Raw genomic sequence first — 22,651 nt, 5'->3', positions numbered from 1 at the left:
GGGCCCTGGCCAGGGCTGGGGAGCAGTGTTGCACAAGTGTGCTGGAGTAAATGCAGCCTCAGGTTAGGCAATAGGTCAGGAGGCTTTGGCTGGGGAAAGGTTTCTGTGCCCTGCGTGGTGGCTCTTGCCTTGCTGCAGGGGCTGTGGGGAGGGGCTGCTCCCTGGGGGCTGCAGAGCTGGTGGCTGTAGCTGATGCTGCTTGATGTCACCCTCCTCCTCCTGCACCCTGGTCCCTGCGGGCTGGCTGGGGATTTCCAGCCCAAGGATTGCCACGGAGGGATGAGTGGAGGCTGGAGCAGGAGCAGGACCTTGTCACATGTCTGGTGTCCCCGTGGTCCCAGCATGGAGGGTGCTGTGATTCCTGCAGGAGTGCCAGCTTGGGGCCCCCATGGCACCTGCCAGCTCAGTGGCAGGACCTGGTTTTCTGTGGCATTTCTGAGCAGCACGGGGCTGTCCCTGGCTGCGGGGTGAGTCAGGCGGCTGCTATTGGCGTTGCATCAGTTCCCTGCAAGTGGGAGCTGCACGGGCACGTTGGGAGGACAGATCCCTGCCAGCCCTGCTGCTGCTGGAGCCCAGCCCTTGCTGTGGGTGGGTGCTGCCCCTGCTCTGCTTCAGTGAAAACTCATCCTGTCCCCCTCCCCAAAGAGCTGGGGGCCTGCAGGGCACTGGTGCAGCTGTCCCAGCTCTGCTGGGGAAAGACCAGGCAGACACAAGCGATGGAGAGCACTGTCTGTATTGAGCAGTGGCAGCCTGGGGCAGGGTGCAGCCCCCAGGCCCGGGCACTGGGCAGCCCCTCAGCCCTGCAGGCTCCTGGGCCAGTTGTTCTGGCCAGCCCAGGGCCCTCAGCCGTGCCTGGGAGCCGGCTGCCCTTGACCGCTGTCCCAAGGAGCCGGCCCAGGGTTGCGACATGTGCAGGAGCAGCTGGAGAGGATGGATCTGGCCCATCAGGAAGTCAGTGGGTGAGTTTTGCAATTCCTCACCCCAGTGCAAGGTGACTGAAGCTGGTGCTGATCAGACCCTTGTTCCTGGAACTCCCAGCAAGCAGCAGAGCAGGAGGATGCTCCTCGGTGGGCTTCACCAGGCACAGTCAGCCCACGGCAGCCCTGGGCAGGGAGGGCTGTGACGTGTCCTGGGGCAGACCCAGGGCCAGTGGCTTGTCCTGACCTGCCTCCAGCTGGCTCCTGCTCCTCGGGAATGGCTGCAGCTCTGCTGGTTTGGGCTGGGCCCAGCCAGCACCAAGGGACGGATGGAGGCACATACAGGGATAGAGCTGGGGCTGCAGCAGCCTGGCCCGTGTCCTGCAGTGCCTGGGCAGGGAGGAATGTGTGCATCCTGCCTGGTTTGCCGAGGCCCTGCTCACAGCTTCACTTACATTTTCTGCCTGTCACGCTGGATGGAGCCACGTGGTTGCTGAGGTGCCTCCATCCACTGGCGTCCTGGAAAAGAGCAAAGGAGAGAGGGGACAGCAGTGGGAGCACCCAGCCAGGCTCCTGATGGGAACAGAACTGGCAGCCTTTCCCAGCACCTACCTCCCCAGGCTGCCAGTGCCACCCAGTGCCCAGATGGGAGCTGGTGGATTACCCACACTGCCCATTAACAGAACATTGCCCCCTCCTCAGCCACTGGCTCCCTGTGCCCCTCCACAGTTCCCAGCCCCTACCTTCTGGGCTCTCTCCCTCACTCCCACTGGCACTTTGGTCCTCTGCTTCCCCCAGCAGCTCGGGGCTGTCCCCACTGTTCCACCGCCACGGCAGCTCCTGCAGCTGGAGCAGGGTGTGAGGGGCTGGGGTGGCACCCCCAGGCTGGCACCCCCGGGCGATCCCAGGGCACTCACCCGTTGGCGCAGGCTCTGCTGTTCCCGCAGCAGCTCCAGGAACCGGCTGCTCCACAGAAGCTTCTCAGCCCCCAGCTCGGTGCAGAGGAATCGGACATCGGCCTCCAGAGCCTCCAGCCTCCCCAGCATGGCCTCGCTGGCCCCGCCGTGCCACTGCCCTGGCACCACAGCTCAGCTCCTGCCACCCCCCACGGCACCGGCCAGCCCCAGGGACACCCCTGGGCCGGGACCCACCTGTCCGTCCAGGCTCCCAGGCAGAATCAGAGTCCACATCCTTCTCCTCCTCCTCCTCACTCCCCTCCAGTCTAAGCTGCAGAGCTGTGCCGAGCTGGAAGCCAACACGGACAGTGGGTGCTCGCAGGTCCAAGGGCAGCTGAGCCCAATGACCCCTGGCACCAGCCCTGCCTGGGGAGCCCCCCTGGTGCCACCCAGCAGGCGCTGTCACTGGGCTCAGCTGTCCCGGGGGTGGAGAGCAGCCCGGTCTCTCCCACCGGGGAGTTACCTCCTCGGTGACCTGGAAGGCGCCATCCCAGCAGCTCTTGTAGCACATCAGCAGCACCTGCGGGAGAGGAGGGCTCACACCCACCCTGCGCAGGTGTCCCCGCGTCCCCAGGGCTCTCGGTGGGCACAACCACACCCACCCGGCGCCTTGAGCCAAGCAGCAGCCCGGGGACGAGGGTCCCGCTCCCGCACCGGGTGTTGCGGTGAGGCGCTCCCCGGCTCCAGCTGCAACACCCGCCAGCCCCCCGCAGCAGCAGCGGTGCAGCCATTGCACCCCACTTCCAGCCCCCAGCTGCATCAGCCCTCGCAGCAGCAGCAGTGCAGCGCTTGCACCCCAGCAGCAGCAGCAGTGCAGCGATTGCACCCCGCCTCCAGCCCCCAGCTGCATCAGCCCCCGCAGCAGCAGCAGTGCAGCGCTTGCACCCCAGCAGCAGCAGCAGTGCAGCGATTGCACCCCTCCTCCAGCCCCCCACAGCAGCGGTGCAGCGATCGCACCCCAGCAGCGCCCCGGCCCCGCGCCCCGCGTGGAGCCGGCAGAGGTTTGGGCAGCTCCCCGGGGCAGGGCTGTGCGGTACCGACCCAGGCCAGGCTCCAGAGCCGCCGCAGCCCCCGCAGCGCCGTCCCGCAGAGCCGCAGGAAGCGGCGGCCCCCGGCGCGCAGCAGCCGCAGCCAGCGGGGCCCGGCCGGGCCGCGCTGCCGGCCCATGGCTCCCGCGGGCCCGCACTCGCGCTCGGGCTGCCCTCGCCCCGCAGCAGCGATCCCGAGCGCCAAGGGCTGTCCCGGCTCGCCGTGAGCACGGCGAGAGGGGAGCGGACAGGCGGGAGCCCCGCTGCCCTGCCCGCTGCCCCTTTCCCAGCCGTGCCCCTCGGCGGCCAGATGAACGCTGCCTAATCCTCTTGGTGACGAGGCTGTGCAGGGATTAGCGCTTCCCTAACGCTCCACCTTTGGGGTCCGTAAGGGCAGTGGCTGCTCTTCTGTGCTTTCCTTTGCTCAGGATTCATCTATCACAAGCAAAGGACTCAGGATGTATTTCTAACCGCTATTTTTAGCTTTAACTAGCATTCAGGTAAAGCGTGTGAAGGTCCCTCTGACTCCTGTGCCCAGGCATTGGCCGTCCTGGAGGTCTTTAGTCACTCAGGCTCTTTAGGAAGTAAAACAGAAGTGTCCAGAAGTCAAATGGAAGTTTTAGGCACAACTGCTGGAGTCAGGACCCAGCAGGGAAGAGCTGATCCTTTGACTGAATCGGGTGTGTGCCATTTCTCTTTCTGCCCCATCAATGTGCCCCCCTCAGGCTGCAGAACAGGCTGTCCCCTCCTTGGTGACAAACACAGCCAGAGGCAGGAACGGCTGCACTTTGTCCCTGCAGCGCCCCAGTGTGTCACAGGGAATGCAGAGCTGGCCCTGCCACACGACCTGCCTGCACACAGGCTCCGAGCTACGCCAGCCCTTTGCTGCCTCTCCAAAATGTTCCACCCAAAAAAGTCTGGCGGCTTTCCTCGAGGACAGAGGTGCAGCAGAGACTTCAGCCTCTGAAACCCAGGTGCTCCAGCCATCCCTGCTTGGAGCAGCAGCTGCAGAACTGGCTTCATACCAAGGCCAGAGAACCAAAACCATCAGCTGAGAATTCTTTTTTCCAGCTATGGAGGAGCAAGGCTTTGTAGTTCATGCTGTTTCCTAGATCTCCCACCCCCCTGCACTTAAACTGTAGCTTAAACCACAGAAGTAGGCCGGCTTTGCAGCTTGGCCTTTAAGCTGCTCTATCCCGACCCCCCCGTGGAGAAGCAGCCGCCAGACCCTGAGCACACCCAGCTCCCTGCAGGATAAGCCAGCTCCCTCCAGGAACAAACACAGAGCTGCCTTGATCCCCAGATCAGACACAGCCCAAAGCAGAACTCTGCTCCCCCACAGTCCCAGACCCCCAACCCCGGGGAGCAGAGGTGCAGCAGAACACACAAACCCTCGGCTGTTCCATGGGCCGTGCACACTCCAGAGACCCAGTGACTCTCCCATGGCCCCTGTCCCAGGGCCCCTTTCCCACGTCTCCCTCCAGCAGCAGGGGTTACACAAACACATCCCAGCACGGATAAAGCAATTCCACAGCTCAGTTCAACAGCAGCAGCAAGATCCTGACGTGGCTGCTGTGAGAAGCACCCAGCCGTGATTCCTGTCCCTCTGCAGGACAACCCAGCTGGCTCATCCCTGATCTGCAAGCAATGCCAGCAGAACCATGGACATTCCAGTCATGCCTTGCAGCAGGATCAGCCAAACTCAGCTAGAGAACAGAGCCTGGCACTCCCTGCAGAGCTTAGAACAGCTACCCCAGGAGAGAAAGCACCAAGTGAACGTCCCATGGGCCACGGGACAAGGAACAGCTCCAGTGCCAAAGGGGAAGGAAGAATCCCAGCAAGTCCCCATAAAGCAGGTGGACACTAAAAAGCACCAGGAGTCAAAGTTTGGACTGAATAAACCATGAGAAGAGACAAACATGGAACTTTTATTGTTTATGTACAAATGACAGAGGTTTGTATTAAAAAGAGAACCCACCCAAAGTCAGCGACAGTGAAGAGTTGGCTCTGAGTTCTGGCCCTTCCTGCATCTAATGCACTGAGCAATATTGAGAGATGGTGTTTAAAATGGAAGAGAAAAGGGTTAAAATGCCTCCTTCTCTGCTTGAGTAAGAATCAAGAGCTGTTCCACAAAATGAAGAACCTTCCACTGCACGGACTAAACAAAGAAACCCGAAGTCAACTTGTAACTATACACTTCAAAAAAGGCACAACAAAACCAACAAAATAAAACAAAACCAAAAGAAACCAAACCTGCAAAGCTAAATATCAGCAACAAAAGTAATTTAAGTCTCACAAGATGGATGGGACACACTGAATCCTACCCAGTTCCAGTGGAAAGGGAAATGCCTCTCTGTGGGTCTGCAGGTGACAGGGGGCAGCAGTATCAGCCTTTTCAGCAAGTTCCCGACCAAGGTGGAAGCACAGAACAGTCAGGAATTCAGAACTACTACAGCTACTATACCACCTTTGTCTCCCTGCAACTCAGGTGATTTAAAAATGATGCAAAGTACATGGTCCAGGATTTCCTCCCCCCATCCAAGTCCCTTAGAATGAGTCACTCCTGCTGCAGCTGCCATCCTGCTTCAGGGCTTCTCAGTGGGGAGTCACAGACCTAAATCCCAGGAGCATCAGCACTGATGGCTCTAGTAGTCCTGCAGAGAAAGGACAGCACATGCACGTTAACACCTTCCCACCTCCGATTCTGCTCTTGGAGCTGGGGGTCTCAGTCCTCTCTCATCTCACACACCACTAGCTGCAGGCAAAACGGATCTTTTCCTTGTAACTAAACATTGAAAAGCAGGACCCTTCCAACCTTGAGTATCAACTCAAACCAGATGCTTTTGATGCTCCAGATCATGACAAGATAACAGGATGCAAAGCAGCTTTTTCCAAGAGAAGCACATGGGAGTTATCTGTGACCTGGGCTCAGAACAGCCCACCTGGGCTCAGCTGCTGTCACAGCCAGGGGACAATGCTGATGTCACACTGTGACTCCTCAACCATGACAATAAGAACTCAAATGACAGCAGCAGCAGCAGGAGGGTTTTTAAAGCTTGTGAGTCAGCCAGCCCTTCCAGTGAGCAATGAAAACACAGACAGAGCACGGATACTTACGGCTCTTGGCTTTTTGTTTAACTTGAGATCAATCCTGTGGTTGGAAAGACAAGAGAAACGTCCATGTCAATACCTGACCCAACACCAGAGTTACTGCACAGGGCACAGCTAGACAGAGACTACGGTTAATCCATCCATTCCCAGCTGGCTGAGCCAGGGGCTGTTCCCAGGGTTACTGGGCACGAGAGCAGCAGAGGAGAGCCGGGTTATTATTTGCCAAAAAGCAGATTCCATCCACTCCCAGACAGTTAATCAAGGGGCACAATCAATCACAGGGCATTTAGGCAGGTGAACAAGGGGAACTAGGCATGCTTTATGTTAATTTAATCTGCCAGAGGTGTAACTATGCCACAGGTAATTAGCCAGACATAGCGTGAGAGTTATTTACTTGGATAGAGGAGTTAGGATGACAGGGATTATATGAGCCAAAATTACTGAGTTTAGTAAATTTTTCCAAAAGGAAATATCCAAGTCTATACTTATCTCCTTAAGCAGCAAAGCCAAAAGAATCAGTTTTTAAACTAAGTTTTAAAGTTAAAAAGTTTTATCTATTCAAATATGAAACAGAAAGGTAAAGAAGAGTGAAGTTAATTTACAATTTGCTGAAGTTATTAAATAAAATGTTACCTCCATCACGCTTTTCTGTTTTTAAAAAAAACTTCCCAGCCTAACCTAATATACATACCTACAATTAAACAGATAAACTAGGGGTTAGCGAGGTCTCAAAAGGCACATCGGTGTCTACACACTAACAACACAGCACAAGTACTAATTCAAGTCAAACTTACTCAAAGTCATAATCAAACATGCCAGACGGGCTGAGGGGCAGCATTTGAAAGGAAGAAAGCAATAGAAATTAATATACTAATGAATTAAATCAATTAATTGATTAGCCACCCTAGCGAGATTGCTAAAAAATAAAATGAAATAAATAACAAAGCCAGTGTTCAAACACCATCAAGTTCTTCAGATATCTTAACCAGGACTGGACACAAAAAGCACTCTGGCTTGGCACTCCAGTCCCCCTCCCCACTGGATTTCTGGGAACAAGAGGTGTTAGCAGAGGTGGGTTTGGCTCACACAGGGGATTTTGGGAGCTGAAGGAGGGGCAGCTGCCAGACTCAGGGGCAGGACAGGAACCCAAGGGCTTGGAAAACCAAAGTGAGGGGTCAGGAAGCTGGGGAGGGGGCTGGGCTGCCAGGGCGAGGCAGAGGTGACACAGAACTCGGTGCTCAACCCTGCACTGGGCTGCTCCCCGCACACCCCAGCGCTGCTGTCCCCTGGTGGCCCAGGGACGTTTGGGCAGAGCTGAGCACTTTGGTGACTGTCCCACCCCCCATACAGGTGACCTCCAGACACAGCTGTGCCCACAGCTGGCAGGATTGATCATGGAATCCCATTCCAGCACCGCTAAGAGCAAACAGCACTGGGCTCCCTCAAACCCTTGTTAGCCGTGACAAGAGCCGAGCACACAGAAATCTCCAGCCTGGCCTTGCTGAGGTGTGGCAGGGAGCAGAGGGACAGCACAGCCTCTGCAGCCACACCTGAGGCCCTGTGTGCACCTGAAGGCAGAGGTCCCCAGAGGGGAAGCCAGCGAGGCCGTGCTCCTGCAGGGCCCTCTCCAGCACCTCCTGCTTCTCCAGAGCGGGGCAGCCAAACCCAGAGTCGTGCTGGCAAGAGGAAGAGCTTCTGAATAAAGAGAAAAGCCAACATTTCTTTTTATTTTTCTCTTTGTCATGCCAGACCCCTCAAGGGACAGACCCACAGGTCTGGCTGGAGCACCTGTGGGGTTGTGGGGCTTGGAATGCCCTTGCTGCACGTTGTTGCTGGGGTGTTTTTAACCTGAACATACTCGAGAATTGTTTGGTCTTGTCTGCCAAAATTTAGGGGATAGTCAGTAACAGCAATCACAATTTTAACAGAGCTTTTATTACAGACAAATTTAATTATCTTGTTATCGTTTTTAATTCTCTATCTGGCCCTGCTAAGCATTACAAACAGTCAGGTCCTGCCTCGCTGAGCCCCTCGGAGTGTCTGACGGGGCCTGGGAACACAGAAGCTGCCACAGGTGAGCAGGGCAGGGCTCCTCTGTCCAACAGCCCGGCCTGGCAGCAGCAGCCAAAGCTGCACAGGGGGATGTGAAGGAACCCAGAGCCACACAACCTGTTGGGGGACAGCTTCCCCCCAGCTCCTGTCCCCTAAGTCCAGGTCATGGACCAGAGCAAAGAGATTTATGTCGGTTCCAGCACCTGCCCTGCACCCGACCATGTTGTTGGCCATGGTTTGTCCAGGGAGAATATTTTAAAATTTGTTTGAAATGGCAGTTTTCTTAAGCTGTACTTCAGTTTTACAGGTTGTTTCTCTGGACTTGTTCACGGATGTAGTTTCTTGTGTTATTCCTGAACTTCTTCCAAATATCTACAGGCAAAAAAAGAGATTTGAACTTCTTTGGATTCCCAGCTCATGGGGAACCAAAGGGACATCCAGTCCTTTCGGATATTTGCCCAATTCAGGCTGCTGTAGAAAGGAAATTCTGACCTAAGAATTAAAGACATGCTAATGATTCAACACTTAATGAAGGCAAAAAAGGAGTTAAGCATTTTTCAAGAATTGTACCTACCTCGTGTCCCCACCCCACCTGTCCCCAGCCCCCCTTGTAAAGTTTTACCACTTTAAACCCTTTCTCTAATTGCATGGCAGGTCCCTTAAAGAGGAGAGCCTGTCCCTAGGCAGAGCCAACAGCTCAGAGCCAGTCTGCTCAAAGCCAGCACAGACTGGCTCTGAGAGAACTTTTAAAACTCTGTAGTTTTAAAAGCTCCATTACTTCTATAAAATCCTTAGGACCCAGCTTCAGCAATCCTTCCAGACAGCTCTGCAGTGTCTCCTCTCCACGGTGTTCCTCCCTCAGGGCCTGACCACAGGCACTGTCACTGCCAGAGCCTGGGCTGAGGGCACAGGACCAGCTCACTGCCCTCAGTACGCCCTAGGGGCAGAGCTGGACAGGTAAATCCAACCAGAAAAGAGTTCAAGGAATCTGTTTCACGTGAATTTCAGGTCAGTTTAATAACAAACACTCTGAGGTGAAGGTGACACAGCAACTCCTCTATGCCAGCACTGAGACTCAGTTGGGATGTGAGAGCTGGAAGGGGCTGGATGGAAATCCAGACACGGGAGTGTCCAAAACCCCAAACACATTCCCATTTGCTTTCCACCCTCCCTCAAACAAAGCACTAACATTCCTGTCCTCCTGGGCTCTGCAGAAATCAAGCAGCAAGCTCAGGAGGTCAGGACCTGCTGGAAGGAATAAACTTTATCCTGGAGAGATGGGAGAGCTGGAGAAGCTGCCCAGAAGCACAGCTGTGCCACAGCTGGAGTGAGCACCCTGTGCTGCTTGTTTAACTTCCTCAGCACTTTCCCCTCCTCTTCCAAAACCAGGAAAACCACCCAAATAACTGACCCCAGTTGCCTCTCGGTTATTCCAACGTGTGGAATTTACTGGTTCCCCTCAGGCAATAAATTCAATCCAGCCCCAGCCAGCTGTCCAGGTGTGGTGAGCAGGCTGCTGGTCCCACTGACCTGTGTCTGTTTTTGTTCTTTCTCTTTTTGTGGCTGCTGTGGTGGCTCCCAGAGGAAGTGGAGGAAGCAGCTTTCTGAGGCTTCACACCCTGCACGGAGCCATCCAGCTCTTCAGCATCCTCCTGGTTGGGCTCATTCTCCTGGTTGTGGAAGTCTGGAGAAGTGTCACTCTCTGTGCCACTGCCTGGCTCCCCTAGAGCAGGACAAAGCCAGGTGAGCACCAGGGTGAGCTCCTGGCACAGCCCTGAGTGAGAGAAACAACCCCAGAACAGCAGCAGAGGCAGCTGAGCCCTGCAGCACCAGGTGAGTCACAGAGCCTGGGAAACAGCTCTGCAGGATGCACAGGCAGCTGCTCCTCAGCACTGAGGAACCACATCCTATTTGGAGCTGATCACAAAAAGGTTCCTCAGTGTCCTGGAGGTGAGTGGTCCCTCCCCAGCTCTCCTGTGACTGACACATCTACAGATGCAGGGCTTCAGCTCATCCAGCCTCTTCCTGCACAGAGCACCAAACCAATTTCAATCCCTTTCACACACAACAAAGCCCTCTGAGCCTGGAAAGAACCTGGGAAGTCAGGAGCAGCCTGAGGGCAGCAGACACAGGGACTGGGAAGGGGAGCCAGACCCCAGCCCAGATCTGAGACAGGGCTGAACAGTGGGGAGAGTGTAATTCTTCCCAAATTCAGAGAAAAATTACAAAGGGACTTACGCTTCTCAATGAGCTGGTCCTGCACTCCAGCTAAAGCACTGACAGCCTGCAAAACCAAAGGGGAGGTCAAGCCAAGCAGGGATTCACTTCCCAGTGCTCAAAGCACAGAGCCCAGGTCACACAGACACGTCCCTCTGAAGTGCCCGTGGCACCGGGGTCTGGGGCACAGACAAAGCCAGGGGACAGCAGTGACACCAGTGACAGGCACCCTCCCACCCCCAAACATGGAAAGGGGCTCTGGGAGAGGCTGAGGGTGGGATGGGGATGCTTGGGGCAGGGAGCCAGGGCAGGGATGGGATTTCAAACGGGGAAGTCATTCTGCAGGTGATCACAGCAGGACTGAGGCACCAAGGGACAGGGATGGGATGGGATGGGGATAAAACAGGAACAGGAATGGGGACAAGGAAAGGGATGGGAATGGGGACAGGGATGGAGACAGGGATGGGATAGGCATAAAACAGGAACAGGGACAAGGAAAGGGATGGGAATGGGGACAGGGATGGGATGGGGATAAAGCAGGAACAGGAACGGGGACAAGGAAAGGGATGGGAATGGGGACAGGGATGAGGACAGGGGTGTGCACAGGGACGGTTACAGGGTCAGGGCTCATCCCGGCACTCACCGCTGCTGAGGTGACCGAGGACTTGCTGAAGAGCCTCTCGGCCTCCTTGAACTTGCGGTTCCTGCGGTCGTTTTTGCTGTTGGAGTTCCTGAAACAGAGACAGGCGCGATGGCGGGGCCGGGCGGGCGGGGGGGCCCGGGCCGGCGGGCATCGCCTCCGCCCCTCACTCACTTCTGGTTGGTGAGATAGCGATCCCAGCCGCGGATGATGTTGCCGTACATCTGCGTGTCCTCCAGGTAGCTGCCCTCGAAGGCGTAGATCTGCCGCTCCAGGTTTGCCAGCGTCTCCTGCCGGGAACACCGCCGCGCATGGAGCAGGCCCGGCCGCGCCGCTCCGGCCGCGCCGCTCCCCGAGCCGCTCCGCCGCCACCCGCACCGCACCGAGCCCCTCCCCGGCGCTCACCGCCAGCTCCTGCTTGCGTTTCACCAGCTCGGCGAGCTCCCGGCGGGTGTCCGGGATCTGCGGGGGCCCGCCGGCCTTGGCGTGCAGCGCGGCCATGGCGGCGCGGCCTGCGCGGGGCGGGGCGGGCGGACGTTCCGTGATTTACTGCCTTAATAATTCAGGTATTCCCCCATCCTGTGTCTCTAGGGTCACTCCGGAAGGAATGAGGGATTTGTCCTTACCAGCCAGTGTGGGTCTGCTGGTAGATAAAACCAGCGCTGAGAGAGAAAAGAAATAATGGGAAGGATTCTGCTGATTGATGAATGGAATGAGAGGGATTTGTCTTTACAAACAAACTGAAGGGCTGATAAATAAAGTGGATACTGAGAGATGAAAGAAACAATGGGAAGAACCATAGATTCCATAGGAATTCCACTGATTGACAGGGCTGCTGATAAATAAATGGATACTGAGAGATGAAAGAAACAATGGGAAGAACCATAGATTCCATAGGAATTCCACTGATTGACACAAGGAAAAGAAAAAAGGTGGGGGGTGTACATTAAGAGGGGGTCTGTAATAGGTGATTTGAGAAATCTGTACCTCTCAAGTACCTCAGTCAGTGGAAAAAGAGAGGGAAATGCAGCAGGAAATTGGGATAAAAAGGAGGCTGCATCCTCTAACAGTTTGACAGATCCCAGGGGAAATGCCCCATGGCCTCTCCCTTTATTGGAATAAAGTTCCAGGACTCCTCTGCCTCCTTTTTGGACACAAATCTCAGGTGTTTGTGGATGAATTTCCCTGACACCTCCAACCCAAACCCTTCTGTGATCCCATTAAACTGTGCCACTCTGATCCTCTGCAGGGACCAGTTTGCCCTTCTGCAGTACAGCAATTCTGTCACTTCTCATTCCTGTGAGAACCCTGTCAGGGGACACAGAATGAGCCACCCTGGCCACGCTCAGGTGAGAAAGGGGAGTGATACAAACCTCCTGTGCTCACAGCCTCTCCAGGATACAAATTGTGCAGTCTTGAACTTAATTGGTTTCTTTACTACAGAAACAAGTACCAAAACTTCAATTCTTTTGAGAGAAAAAAAAAAAAAAAAAGAAAAAAACCAAAACCCCAAAAACCCAAAATGAAACTTCAATTCTTTTGAGGGAAAAAAAAGACACTAGAAAAATATTACAATTGAAAGCAATCAGAGCTAAATTTACAAATTGTTTATTTAAAAACCCTTGGAGTAGATATAAAGGAGCTCCTCCTGCTCAAACCCCATCCTACCCATCTGAAACCCCACAGCAATGCCCCATATTTACACTACCAATGTGTACAACGAGCACCTTTGTGTACAGTCTGCACACAGCAGGGACGAACAGGTGAGACCACAAACACCCAGGTGAGTCAGTGACGTGTGGGACACACACATTGAACATAGAGCAACGTTGGAGAGACACCAAAAACTGCAGCTCCCAGTGAGTGGGACTGGTGCTTCTCTCCCTAAACACTGACTTCTTTACTGTTAAACAAAGGACTTGGGTAAGTTTTTATAAAAAGAGAACTTAAATAGTGCAAACTGGTTAAAACATGTCACCCTATCAAAGGTGTTTCTGTCTGACACAAACAAACCCTGGGGAGGGGGCAGAAATAAGGGCTCTAGCTTACAGCCCAGTCACTCCACATCCAGGAGTTTCAGCATCATGTGTGGGAACAGGAAACTAGGGTCACAGTCTCATCACCTGAAATTCCAGGAACTGTTTAACTTCTGTTTCACATTCCCTTGTGATTTCCAGGCGGAATTCCAGTGAAATGCCCACCCCTCAGTCACCATGAGGCAAATTAAATACCCAAAACATACAAATACATGAGGGTCTTTGCCACATTTCTGCCATTTTAGCAGTGATCCAGGTAAATTCTCCTGTCAGAACTCCCAACAGGCAGAGGAATTTGGCAAACTACGGAACAGGACGTGAATCTCTAACTAACCTTTCAGTCTGTAGCATTTCCAAAGGGCTATAACAAAACAAGTCATAAAAATAATTTTCCAGATGCTGTTTGACATGGTTTGCTGGAAGAGTCTGGCAACATCTGTGGAGGGTTTCCAGCACCAGAGTTTTCACATCCAGGTGCTCTTCGGCTTCTTGGGAGAAAAATAAAAATAAAGCTGTATTTCCTGATATGCAAAACTATCAAACATGAATAACGAGCAAAGCCCTCAAAACAAACTATGGGAACAGACCAGCAACAGAGAAAGGACTTTAAGGCAACAAGAGGCATCAGTGCTGCAATGCTCCGTGTTCACATCCCAGTCCCCTTCAACTGCAAGGAGTTTCCCTCCTCTGCCTCTCCCCAGCTTCCTCCTCATCCGTTAACTGTCAGACTCTTCCTCCTTCTCCTCATCCTCGTCATCGTCCTTTGCGTTGGCCTCGGATTTATCCGAGGATTCGTGGAGCAGGACGTACTCCCTGCTGCTGAAGCCAAACTTGAGCACGTCCTTCTCCTTCAGTTCGTAGTAGCGCTGGGGCTCGATGCGCTGGTTGTTGAGGAAGGTGCCGTTCCCCGAGCCCAGGTCGATGATGTAGGGCCTCACCCTGCGGCCCACGGTGCCGTCAGCTCGGGTGTACTCCACCAGCCTGCAAAAAAAACACTGCTCAGCCACCAGAGAGACTGCAGATGTGTCCCAAAAACAGGTGAGAAATTGTGCTCTGCGAGGAGGTGGGCTTGTGCAGTGAACACTCGTGTGTCCCAACGAGAGCAACAAGAAACTGGGAGACAGAGCAGGTACTGAGAGAGGCTGCATCACTGCCTAAACCTCTGCTGGTGGAACACAGCAGCTCCTGCACTGGGACAGTGTTGTATTTGCTGGGAAAATGTCCTGACGAAGGCAGGAATGATGAATCTGACTCCATGTGCTCAGAAGGCTAATTTATTACTTTCTAATACTATAGTATATTAAAAAATACTATACTAAAGAATACAGAAAAGATACTTACAGAATGCTAAAAAGATAATAATAAAAACTCGTGACTATTACCTATGTAAAAAAACAAACTGCATTATCAAAAACAATTAAAAAAACCTTAAATTCCTTCCAAGCCCCTCCCAGTCCCAGCTCTCACTGACAGCTTATAACTAAGTATAACTTGTAACTTTTTAACCTATACTGTAAAATCGTGAACTAAACTCTTTTCTTACTTATGTAGGAAAAAAAAACTCCCTGCATTATCAAAACCTATTCAACAATCATCTTAAATTCCTTCCAAACTCCTCTCAGTCCCAAGCTCTCACTGGTACTGGAAGACAGCTTATAACTAAGAATGTTGTAACTTTTTAAACTATACTGTAAAAACATGAACTAAACTCACTCACCTACGTAAAAAACCAAACTGCATTATCAAAAACAATTAAAAAAACCTTAAATTCCTTCCAAGCCCCTCCCAGTCCCAAGTCTCACCAGCACTGGAAGATGGCTTATAAGAGTTTTGTAAGTTTTTAACCTATACTCACAAACACAAACTAAACTAACTTTTCTTACTTATGTAAAAAACCCCCAAAAAACTGCATTACCAAAACTAATTCAAAAATCATCTCAAATTTCTTCCAAGCCCCTCCTACTCCCTGAGCTCTCACCAGTACTGGAAGACAGCTTGTAAGAGTCATGTAACCTTTTAACCTATACTGCAAAAACATGAACTAAACTCACTGTTCTTACTTATGTAAAAAAAACCTCCAAAAAACTGCATTATCAAAACCAATTCAAACATCATCTTAAATTCCTTCCAAGCCCCTCCCACTCCCAAGTCTCACTGGTACTGGAAGACAACTTATAACTAAGAGTCTTGTAACTTTTTAAACTATACTGTAAAAACGTGAACTAAACTCATTTACCTACGTAAAAAACCAAACTGCATTACCAAAACCGATTCAAAACCCTTAGGAATTTAAGGGTCCCCTCCCAGTCGCGGCTCTCACCGGTACTGGAAGACGGCGTGCTGCTTGGAGCAGGAGGGGTGGTCGATGGGGATGTCGGCGATGCGGCGGTGCCGGCCCAGCAGGTAGGCGCTCTGCCTGTGGATGTACATCACGGGCAGGAACTCGTCGTTCTTGAAGGGGTACAGCCGCCAGCGCGTCTTGGGGATGCGCGCCTCGGGCGGCTCGCTGTACTTGATCACCACGCCCCGGAAGGTGTTGGTGTCCTCCAGCAGCGCCCCCGACAGCTCGAAGCTTGGCTTCTCCTTGTTGGCGGCGGGTTTGTCTTTGGGTTTGTCCTCCGCCTGCCAGGGCTCCGCGTTGGGCTCGCCGCTGCCCTGGCGGTGCTCTCGCCTCCTCTCGTTGTGCAGCTCCCTCTCCGCCTGCTGCTCGCGCAGGTTCTGCGTGTCCCGCTCGTGGTTTCGAGCTCCCGGCCTGTCGCTGGGGTTCCTCTTCCTGTCCCAGTGCTCCTTGTGCCTGTCCCTGTCCCCGCTCCTGTCCCGCTCCCGCCGCTGCTCCTGCTCTGCCGGGTGCCGCTGCTTCCGCTCCTCGTTGCCCCTGCGGCAGTGATCCTCTCGCTCCTGGGAGGGACAACCGCAATCAAGGAGCAGCACAGCTACCTCGGCCTTTCAGAAAATTCCATTCCCACACCCTGGGGATGCGTGCGTGCAGCTCTGACACCACGTGGAACACATTTCCTTGCCAAACTGCTTGGGTTCCCGCAATTTGCACGGAATAAAGCAGCAGAAACAGGCAGTGTTGGCTGCTCTGGGGAAAGGGCACAGCTCGCAGGGACGCCTGAGCTGTGGCACAGGCAAGGCTCCGACAGGAGCTGCAGCCCCGGGTGGCACAGCCTGAGCTGGGCAGCGGGAGCTCCTGACTCGCCCGGATCCTCCCTCTGCTCACGGGACACCATGCGGGGCCCAGTCGGAACTGACAAATGAAGAGGCGCCCTCTGTACCCGCCATGGCCGAGTCTCCGTGAACCGCGCCCGCCGGGCCCCGCTGTACCGACAGCCCCACTCACCTGCTTCACCCTCACGGCGCCGTGGTGCGGGCTGTGGCTGCGGCTCCTCCTGCCTCGCGGGGAGCGGCTCCTCCTCCCGGACCTGCTCCTCCGCCGGGGCGACCTGGGGAACAACGGGAAGGGTTGAGCGGCGGGGCCGGGCCGAGCGTGAGGCCGAGCGGCTGGGCCTCCCTACCTGCTGGCCGCGCGCGGTCCTGCCGGGCCCCGCCGCTCCTCGCTCGGCGGCGACGGACTGCGCCGGGGGCTTCGCCGCTCGGCTTTCACCGCCACCTCCCGCCGCCGTCGCCGCTCTCTCCGCCGCTCCTCTGCCGCTGCCTCCATGGCGCCCGTCCCGACGGAAGTGCCGCCACTTCCGGCCCGACAGCGCTTCCGCCCGCCGGCGCTTCCGCCCGGGCGTTGCTGCGCCTGCGCGGGGCCGCGCGGTCGCCATGGTGACAGGGCCGCGGCCGCCATGGCGGCGCCGCCGGAGTCGCTGCTGCGGTACTGCCCGCCCGTGCTGGTGTCCCGCCGAGGAGACAGGCCCTCCGCGGGGGTGAGCGCCCACGGGGGCACGCAGCGGGGTACCGCGCTCCGCCGGGGCTGAGCGGGCCGGCGGCCGAGCGTGCCGCGGTGCCCTGGCCGCTCCTAGGGCGCTGTCCCGTCGTGTTCCCGCAGGCTCAGGCCCCGCGCAGCCCCGCCAGCTTCTCCTCCACGCCGCAGCCGCAGGAGCTCCTGAACGCCATCCTGCCGCCGCGGTGAGCGGGGCCGGGCCGGGGCCGGCGGTGCCCGCGGGGCGCCCGGTGACTCCGGTAACGGCCGGTGCTTGTCTGGCAGGGAGTGGGAGGAGGCGCAGAAGCTGTGGGTGCAGGAGGTGTCCACCGCGCCCAGCACCCGCCGGGACGTCGTGCAGCTGCAGGAGCAGCTGGACCGGCAGCTGCAGCAGCGGCAGGCGCGGGAGACCGGGCTGTGCCCCGTGCGCCGGGAGCTCTACACGCAGTGCTTCGGTCAGTGCCCGCCGGGCCCCGCGGGTCTCGCTCCGGGGACGGCCTGGCGGGACGTGCCTGCACGTGGAAAACTTTATATCCTCGTAGTTATCCTCTTAGCTGCACTTCAGCCAAGTTTATTTAGAGTAACTTAAAGCCGTGTGTGTGTTACACGCTCCAGTGACGCTCCCAAAGGGGAGGGTGGCCCGGGTTGGAGAGCAGGATCCTCTGAGGGCTCCCCCATCACTGCAACAAGTCATGTTTCACGTTTTGAAGTGTTTGCTGTTGCAGCTTTAGGGGATCTGCATCACTGGCATTGCCTGAAGGGCTGCACCACCACTCTGCTTTTACCTGCTGCACTCAATGCTGCGGCTGCAGTGTAACAAAATAATCAGTTATTGCTGTCTCTAGTACATATAATGTGCTAAATGTGGGCCCATTTACCCCAAAGGCCCACATTTACCTTTCCAGGACTCTCTCTATTCCCTCAGAACACTCTTTATCCTTCTATATAAAACCTAAAACTTAAGGCATCACTTCCAGGACTTCATTTCCCCGTCAGGGCCCCATTTACCCTTCCAGAACCCCATTTTTTTTTTTTGAAAACTGTTTTTTACCCTTCCAGGACCCCATTTATTCTCTGACAACCCTCTTTACTCTTCCAGGACCCCATTTATTCTCTGATGACCCTCTTTACTCTCCATGACCCTTCAGGGCCCCATTTACCCTTCCAGAACCCTATTTTACACCGTCATGTAATAGGAACAATTATTATTAGCAGTCTTAAGCTGCTCCAAGGGAAATACAGGTTTGATATTAGGAAAAAGTTTTTAATGGAAAGGGTGATAAAGTACTGGAATGGTCTGCCGGGGGGGGGTGGCAGAGCCACCATCCCTGGGTGTGTTTAAAAAGAGGTTGGGTGTGGCGCTCAGTGAGGTGTTAGGGCTGGGTTGGACTTGATGATTTTGAAGGTCTCTTCCAGCCTGGCAATTCTGTGAATTCTGTGTGTGATTCTGTGTGTGATTCCGTGTGTGATTCCATGATTCCATGTGTGATTCCGTGTATGAGTCTGTGTGTGATTCAGTGTGTGATTGGGTCATTCAGTGTGTGATTCCATGTGTGATTCTGTGAGTGATTCTGTGTGTGATTGGGTGATTCCGTATGTGGTTCTGGATTCCGTGTGTGATTCTGTGAGTGATTCCGTGAGTGATTCTGTGTGTGATTCCGTGATTCCATGTGTGATTCCGTGTATGAGTCTGTGTGTGATTCAGTGTGTGATTCCATGTGTGATTCCATGAGTGATTCCATGTGTGATTCCGTGAGTGATTCCGTGTGTGATTCTGTGAGTGATGCTGTGAGTGACTCCGTGTGATTCTCCGTGTGATTCCACATCCCTGGCTGTGTGGCACAGTGAGTGGGTGAGTGTCAGCACAACAGGTCCCCAGCTGGGTAAACAGTGACATAGACTCCATGCATTTTACAGAAGGCTGATAATTTATTAAGAAACCCATTATTTGAAGGTCTCTTCCAGCCTGGCAATTCTGTGAATTCTGTGTGTGATTCTGTGTGTGATTCTATGTGTGATTCCATGATTCCATGTGTGATTCCGTGTGTGATTGGGTCATTCAGTGTGTGATTCCATGTGTGATTCTGTGAGTGATTCTGTGTGTGATTGGGTGATTCCGTATGTGGTTCTGGATTCCGTGTGTGATTCTGTGAGTGATTCCGTGAGTGATTCTGTGTGTGATTCCGTGATTCCATGTGTGATTCCGTGTATGAGTCTGTGTGTGATTCAGTGTGTGATTCCATGTGTGATTCCATGAGTGATTCCATGTGTGATTCCGTGAGTGATTCCGTGTGTGATTCTGTGAGTGATGCTGTGAGTGACTCCGTGTGATTCTCCGTGTGATTCCACATCCCTGGCTGTGTGGCACAGAGCCCTGTCTGAGATATTGGTCATATTCCAATATACCTGCAGAAAAGGGTCTAAAGGCCACGGGGTGTAAGCTTGTTTCCTTTCCCATAGTCTGCACAGTTTAAAGCAAAGAGTTTTAGAGTTTAAAATACAGAAAAAATAAAAATAGTTACAAAAGTAAAAAAAAAAAAAAAAAAATAAAATGTAATACTTAAAATGTAAGGCTTAAAATGTAAAATGCAACTTTGTGTATTATAACATGATCAACTAAGAAAGTTTACAGTGTAACATAAATCTAGAAGATAAAATATTTAAAGATTAAGTAAAAATACATGTTTTATTAATTAAAATTATATATTTTATTAATTAAATAATAATTAATAATTAGTAAATTAATAATATAGTATACAACAATTAATAAATATCAGTTTTAGTCATTTAATAACATATTTAATAAAAAATAATACATTTAATAAATATATAAGTGTATAATAAATACATTTAATAAAAAATCTTTTAAAAGTCTTATAACTAAGAGCCTTGTAACGTTTTAACCTATACTGTAAAAACATGAACTAAATTCACTATTTTGGTAATTCCAAACCTCTAAACCTTCATTTGCTAATTCCAAAGCTCCACCTTCCACCCTGACACCTTCCTGTTTGCCTTACAGCGCTTATGTCAAGTTTCTGTGGTGGTGGATTATTTTATGGGAATTTTTGTCCAATATGCTAATTCCAAACCTCCTCCTTCCACCTTCCTGTTTGCCTTACAGTGCTTAAGTCAAGTTTGTGTTGTGGTGGTTATTTTATGGGAAGATCCTTCTTTGATAGTGTTTAGAGAATTTCTGCTCTTTAAATCTTTAGGAGGCTTTTTTAAAGCTTCCAATTGTACAATGGATTCTAAATAATTACATTAAAAACATAGTCCACTCTCTCTGCTCACCATGTATGAACTATGATACTGAATTTCTCTCTCTTTTACTGTTGAAAACAATGCAAAAGCAGAGTTTAATTAGTCCTAGTATCCCAATTAATATAATACAATTATTTTACTGAAACCTGTTATCTTTTTTCAAGTCTTCACTGAAAATTAAAGTGAGACAATGTGAGTGATGCCTTGGGGCCCCGTGACGGAGCTTTCTGCACGTGAAAATAGCAAATTTTATATCCTTAAATTTATTGCTTCCGTTTCCACAGGAGGGCAGCAAAGACCATGAAAGTCCTCGGGCTTAGCTGCACTTCTGAAGCTGATTGTGCAGCTTTAAAGACTGCACCACACACCACTTTGTCGTGATGCCTTAAATTTCAGCTCTGGTATTTTTCAGATTCTGCACTGCATTAGTATATAACTCTGAACTTCATACAGAGTGTTAGCAAGTTCTCTTCACAGTTTAGTTAGACAAAACAATCATTTTTCCTGAGAACATCATTATAGCTTCAGGCCCAAAAAGTATGAACAGCAAATTGGGGAGAGCAAACTGGGAGGATGTGACCTCATAACCTGAAGCTGTAATTGGACAATTAACCCCCTATGGAAATGGACCAATACTTATAAAAGTGTGAAAACTCTTGACCTGTGGTGCATTTTGGGTGTAGCCACGACCAGGCTCTTGTACTGTCCAAGATGTATCCTTTGAAGGGCTTTTAATAAAACCTCCTTCATTCCTTTAACTCTGTCTAGCCTCTGTTCTAGGTAGCCTCTCAAGGTATCAGTCCTATCTGAACTGAAAATTGACTGTTTGCCAACAAAACTCGAGACATCTGTACTCTTTTCCAAGATTGCAGAGCTGGAAGAGGAAAAGGAGGCGCTGGAAAAACAAGTGAGTGAAGAGAAAGCGAAATGTGAGGCCATTGAAAGGCAAGAAACTGAACGGCGAGAAATAGAAGAGAAGAAACACAGCGAAGAGGTTCTGTTCCTCAAACGGACAAACCAGCAGCTGAAGGTCAGTAAAAACCCAGAATTCCAAATACTAGTGGTAAAATTCTCATTAAAACCATTAAAGCCCTAGTAACAACACACCATTTAACATTAATGTTACCCAAGAACAACTGTGCAGGGACTGGATAATTATTTGTGCTTGTGGCTTTGGGGAGAACAGAGCTTCTGCTCTGTACTTTGTTTTTAAAAGGAAAAAAAAATCCCACATCTTTTGAGTAAGGAAAGAATGTCACCCTGAACAGCATCAAATGTTTCTGGCTACAGCTAAAAACATTTCCCTTAGAGCAAGCTGCTTTTCCTGCAGATCCTACTTTTTAACTCGCATTTTCAGGCTGCCTTGGAATGTTTTAGGACACAAAATCTTAGATCAGATGCATGTTGCCCCTGAATCCAATCCTTCCTTGAAGTACCTGTGCTTGACCAGCTGTGTGTGCCACTGCTGAGGGTTACTGTAGCTGCTCCCATCCACTAACTGGCATCAAATTTTCTCAGTAATCACAAAACTTGCTGTTCCCAGCTACTCCTGTCCCAGAGTCAGTTCACGTTCCAAATGCTAGAGAGCCAAATACTTAATTTAGCTCACATAGTCCAGCTTCAAATCAGAGAATTCAGACCACTGTTTCAACAGCTTTTATTTAATTTCCCCCTCGATGCTTCACATTCTAAACAGAGTGTCTCATCGTACAGAGCCAAGGCCAGCTCTCTTCTCCTCAGAATGCAGCAAGTGTGCATGCCAGGAACGACAAACTAATTTATAAAACATGTAGCAGCGGAATTGCTGGGGAACAAACCTGGCCTGGCTCTCCTGGCAGCAGCACAGCATCCCTCAGCTCCTTGCTGTGAACATCCAACAGAAAATTTAGCCCTTCACAGCACTGAGGGTTTATTTTTTAGGTTAGGAAATCTAATTTGTCTCACTGTCTCATTTGTTTTTCAGGCCCAACTTGAATGCATCATTACAGCAAAGAATTAATTGTTTTGTTGTCCTCAAGGCAGGCTCAGAAGAGCTGTCAGAGCAAGAAGCTTGCAATTAGTGACAAAGATTTGTCTTCCTAAAATGATCTTGAGTTTTCACTTACCAGTAACAGCAGGCAGTGTAACTGTGTTCTTTCTTTCTCTCTTGAAGAGCTGAAATTCAAGAGCTCCATTAATTACTGCTCCCTCCTTCAGAGCCATCTTAGCAGTCAGCTCTTTGAACAGTGAACTTGCCTGTTGGTACCGTGCTAATGACCTTCAAAGCAATAACTAATAAACATTTTTAAATGCAAACATCTCTGACATCATTAATTTGGAAATGTTGTAGAAGATTCAGAAACGATATAGAAGTGCCTACAAGAAAAGTAAGTCACACGTACCAAGAAAGAAATGGCAGCTCACTCTTGGGACAGGTGTCTTGGGGGCATTTCCTTGAGTACCTGCAAGCTGCTGTCAGCTGTACATGGAAATCCCTTGTCAGAACCATCAGCAGTAACTGAGCCCAGGCAACACCAGAGCTCTGGGTGTGATTGTTTCTGGTGAAATGAAGGGGGACAA

General features: G+C 51.9%; 4 protein-coding genes across 8 annotated transcripts; 1 reads left to right on the top strand and 3 right to left on the bottom strand.

The window, feature by feature from the left end:
* Positions 1-1,076: 1,076 nt before the first annotated feature.
* On the bottom strand, positions 1,077-4,656 carry LOC121359911. Its single transcript, XM_041479274.1, has 6 exons — positions 2,763-4,656; positions 2,337-2,613; positions 2,069-2,162; positions 1,835-1,992; positions 1,661-1,763; positions 1,077-1,436 (listed from the first exon to the last, which is right to left on the bottom strand). Exons 1-6 carry the CDS (start codon positions 3,038-3,040, stop codon positions 1,369-1,371), a joined length of 978 nt encoding a protein of 325 aa, XP_041335208.1. The 5' UTR covers positions 3,041-4,656; the 3' UTR covers positions 1,077-1,368.
* Positions 4,657-4,808: 152 nt separating this feature from the next.
* On the bottom strand, positions 4,809-11,455 carry MEAF6 (MYST/Esa1 associated factor 6). Of its 5 annotated transcripts, XR_005956106.1 has the most exons (9): positions 11,327-11,447; positions 11,096-11,211; positions 10,925-11,012; positions 10,303-10,348; positions 9,595-9,787; positions 6,807-6,836; positions 6,646-6,703; positions 6,019-6,052; positions 4,809-5,555 (listed from the first exon to the last, which is right to left on the bottom strand). XR_005956106.1 is itself a non-coding variant. In XM_041479287.1 (8 exons), the coding sequence occupies exons 1-8, from the start codon at positions 11,420-11,422 to the stop codon at positions 5,547-5,549; spliced, it is 612 nt and encodes a 203-aa protein (XP_041335221.1). In that variant the 5' UTR covers positions 11,423-11,455; the 3' UTR covers positions 4,809-5,546. The 5 variants fall into 5 exon arrangements, 3 of the variants coding, with proteins under 3 accessions (XP_041335221.1, XP_041335222.1, XP_041335223.1); XR_005956107.1 differs by lacking the exon at positions 6,807-6,836; XM_041479287.1 differs by lacking the exon at positions 6,646-6,703 and having other exon boundaries at positions 11,327-11,455.
* A 1,058-nt stretch (positions 11,456-12,513) lies between these two features.
* SNIP1 (Smad nuclear interacting protein 1) lies at positions 12,514-16,851 on the bottom strand. The gene is made up of 4 exons (XM_041479279.1): positions 16,476-16,851; positions 16,301-16,403; positions 15,278-15,855; positions 12,514-13,938 (listed from the first exon to the last, which is right to left on the bottom strand). Exons 1-4 carry the CDS (start codon positions 16,751-16,753, stop codon positions 13,674-13,676), a joined length of 1,224 nt encoding a protein of 407 aa, XP_041335213.1. The 5' UTR covers positions 16,754-16,851; the 3' UTR covers positions 12,514-13,673.
* On the top strand, positions 16,752-22,250 carry DNALI1 (dynein axonemal light intermediate chain 1). Its single transcript, XM_041479140.1, has 6 exons — positions 16,752-16,832; positions 16,955-17,034; positions 17,114-17,283; positions 18,534-18,604; positions 20,958-21,122; positions 22,245-22,250. The coding sequence occupies exons 1-6, from the start codon at positions 16,752-16,754 to the stop codon at positions 22,248-22,250; spliced, it is 573 nt and encodes a 190-aa protein (XP_041335074.1).
* Positions 22,251-22,651: the final 401 nt, after the last annotated feature.

Source organism: Pyrgilauda ruficollis, unplaced genomic scaffold, assembly GCF_017590135.1.
Source record: "Pyrgilauda ruficollis isolate IOZ18807 unplaced genomic scaffold, ASM1759013v1 scaffold48, whole genome shotgun sequence".
Taxonomy (NCBI): Eukaryota; Metazoa; Chordata; class Aves; order Passeriformes; family Passeridae; genus Pyrgilauda; species Pyrgilauda ruficollis.
This window is presented reverse-complemented; position numbering and strand designations above follow the sequence as displayed.

Coding starts and splice junctions, on each gene's coding strand:
- LOC121359911 (XM_041479274.1), bottom strand. CDS start 3,040: ATGGGCCGGCAGCGCGGCCCGGCCGGGCCCCGCTGGCTGCGGCTGCTG. Junction 2,163..2,336: donor CCTTCCAGGTCACCGAGGAG/GTAACTCCCCGG, acceptor GTTGGCTTCCAG/CTCGGCACAGCTCTGCAGCT. Junction 1,764..1,834: donor AGCAGAGCCTGCGCCAACGG/GTGAGTGCCCTG, acceptor ACCCTGCTCCAG/CTGCAGGAGCTGCCGTGGCG.
- DNALI1 (XM_041479140.1), top strand. CDS start 16,752: ATGGCGGCGCCGCCGGAGTCGCTGCTGCGGTACTGCCCGCCCGTGCTG. Junction 17,035..17,113: donor AACGCCATCCTGCCGCCGCG/GTGAGCGGGGCC, acceptor CTTGTCTGGCAG/GGAGTGGGAGGAGGCGCAGA. Junction 18,605..20,957: donor GTGATTCCGTGTGTGATTCT/GTGAGTGATGCT, acceptor CTCTTTTCCAAG/ATTGCAGAGCTGGAAGAGGA.
- SNIP1 (XM_041479279.1), bottom strand. CDS start 16,753: ATGGCGGCCGCGGCCCTGTCACCATGGCGACCGCGCGGCCCCGCGCAG. Junction 16,404..16,475: donor GGACCGCGCGCGGCCAGCAG/GTAGGGAGGCCC, acceptor GTTGTTCCCCAG/GTCGCCCCGGCGGAGGAGCA. Junction 15,856..16,300: donor GCGCCGTGAGGGTGAAGCAG/GTGAGTGGGGCT, acceptor TGTCCCTCCCAG/GAGCGAGAGGATCACTGCCG.
- MEAF6 (XM_041479287.1), bottom strand. CDS start 11,422: ATGGCCGCGCTGCACGCCAAGGCCGGCGGGCCCCCGCAGATCCCGGAC. Junction 11,212..11,326: donor AACGCAAGCAGGAGCTGGCG/GTGAGCGCCGGG, acceptor TGTTCCCGGCAG/GAGACGCTGGCAAACCTGGA. Junction 6,837..9,594: donor AAGAACAAAAACAGACACAG/GTCAGTGGGACC, acceptor GCTGCCCCTCAG/CCCGTCTGGCATGTTTGATT.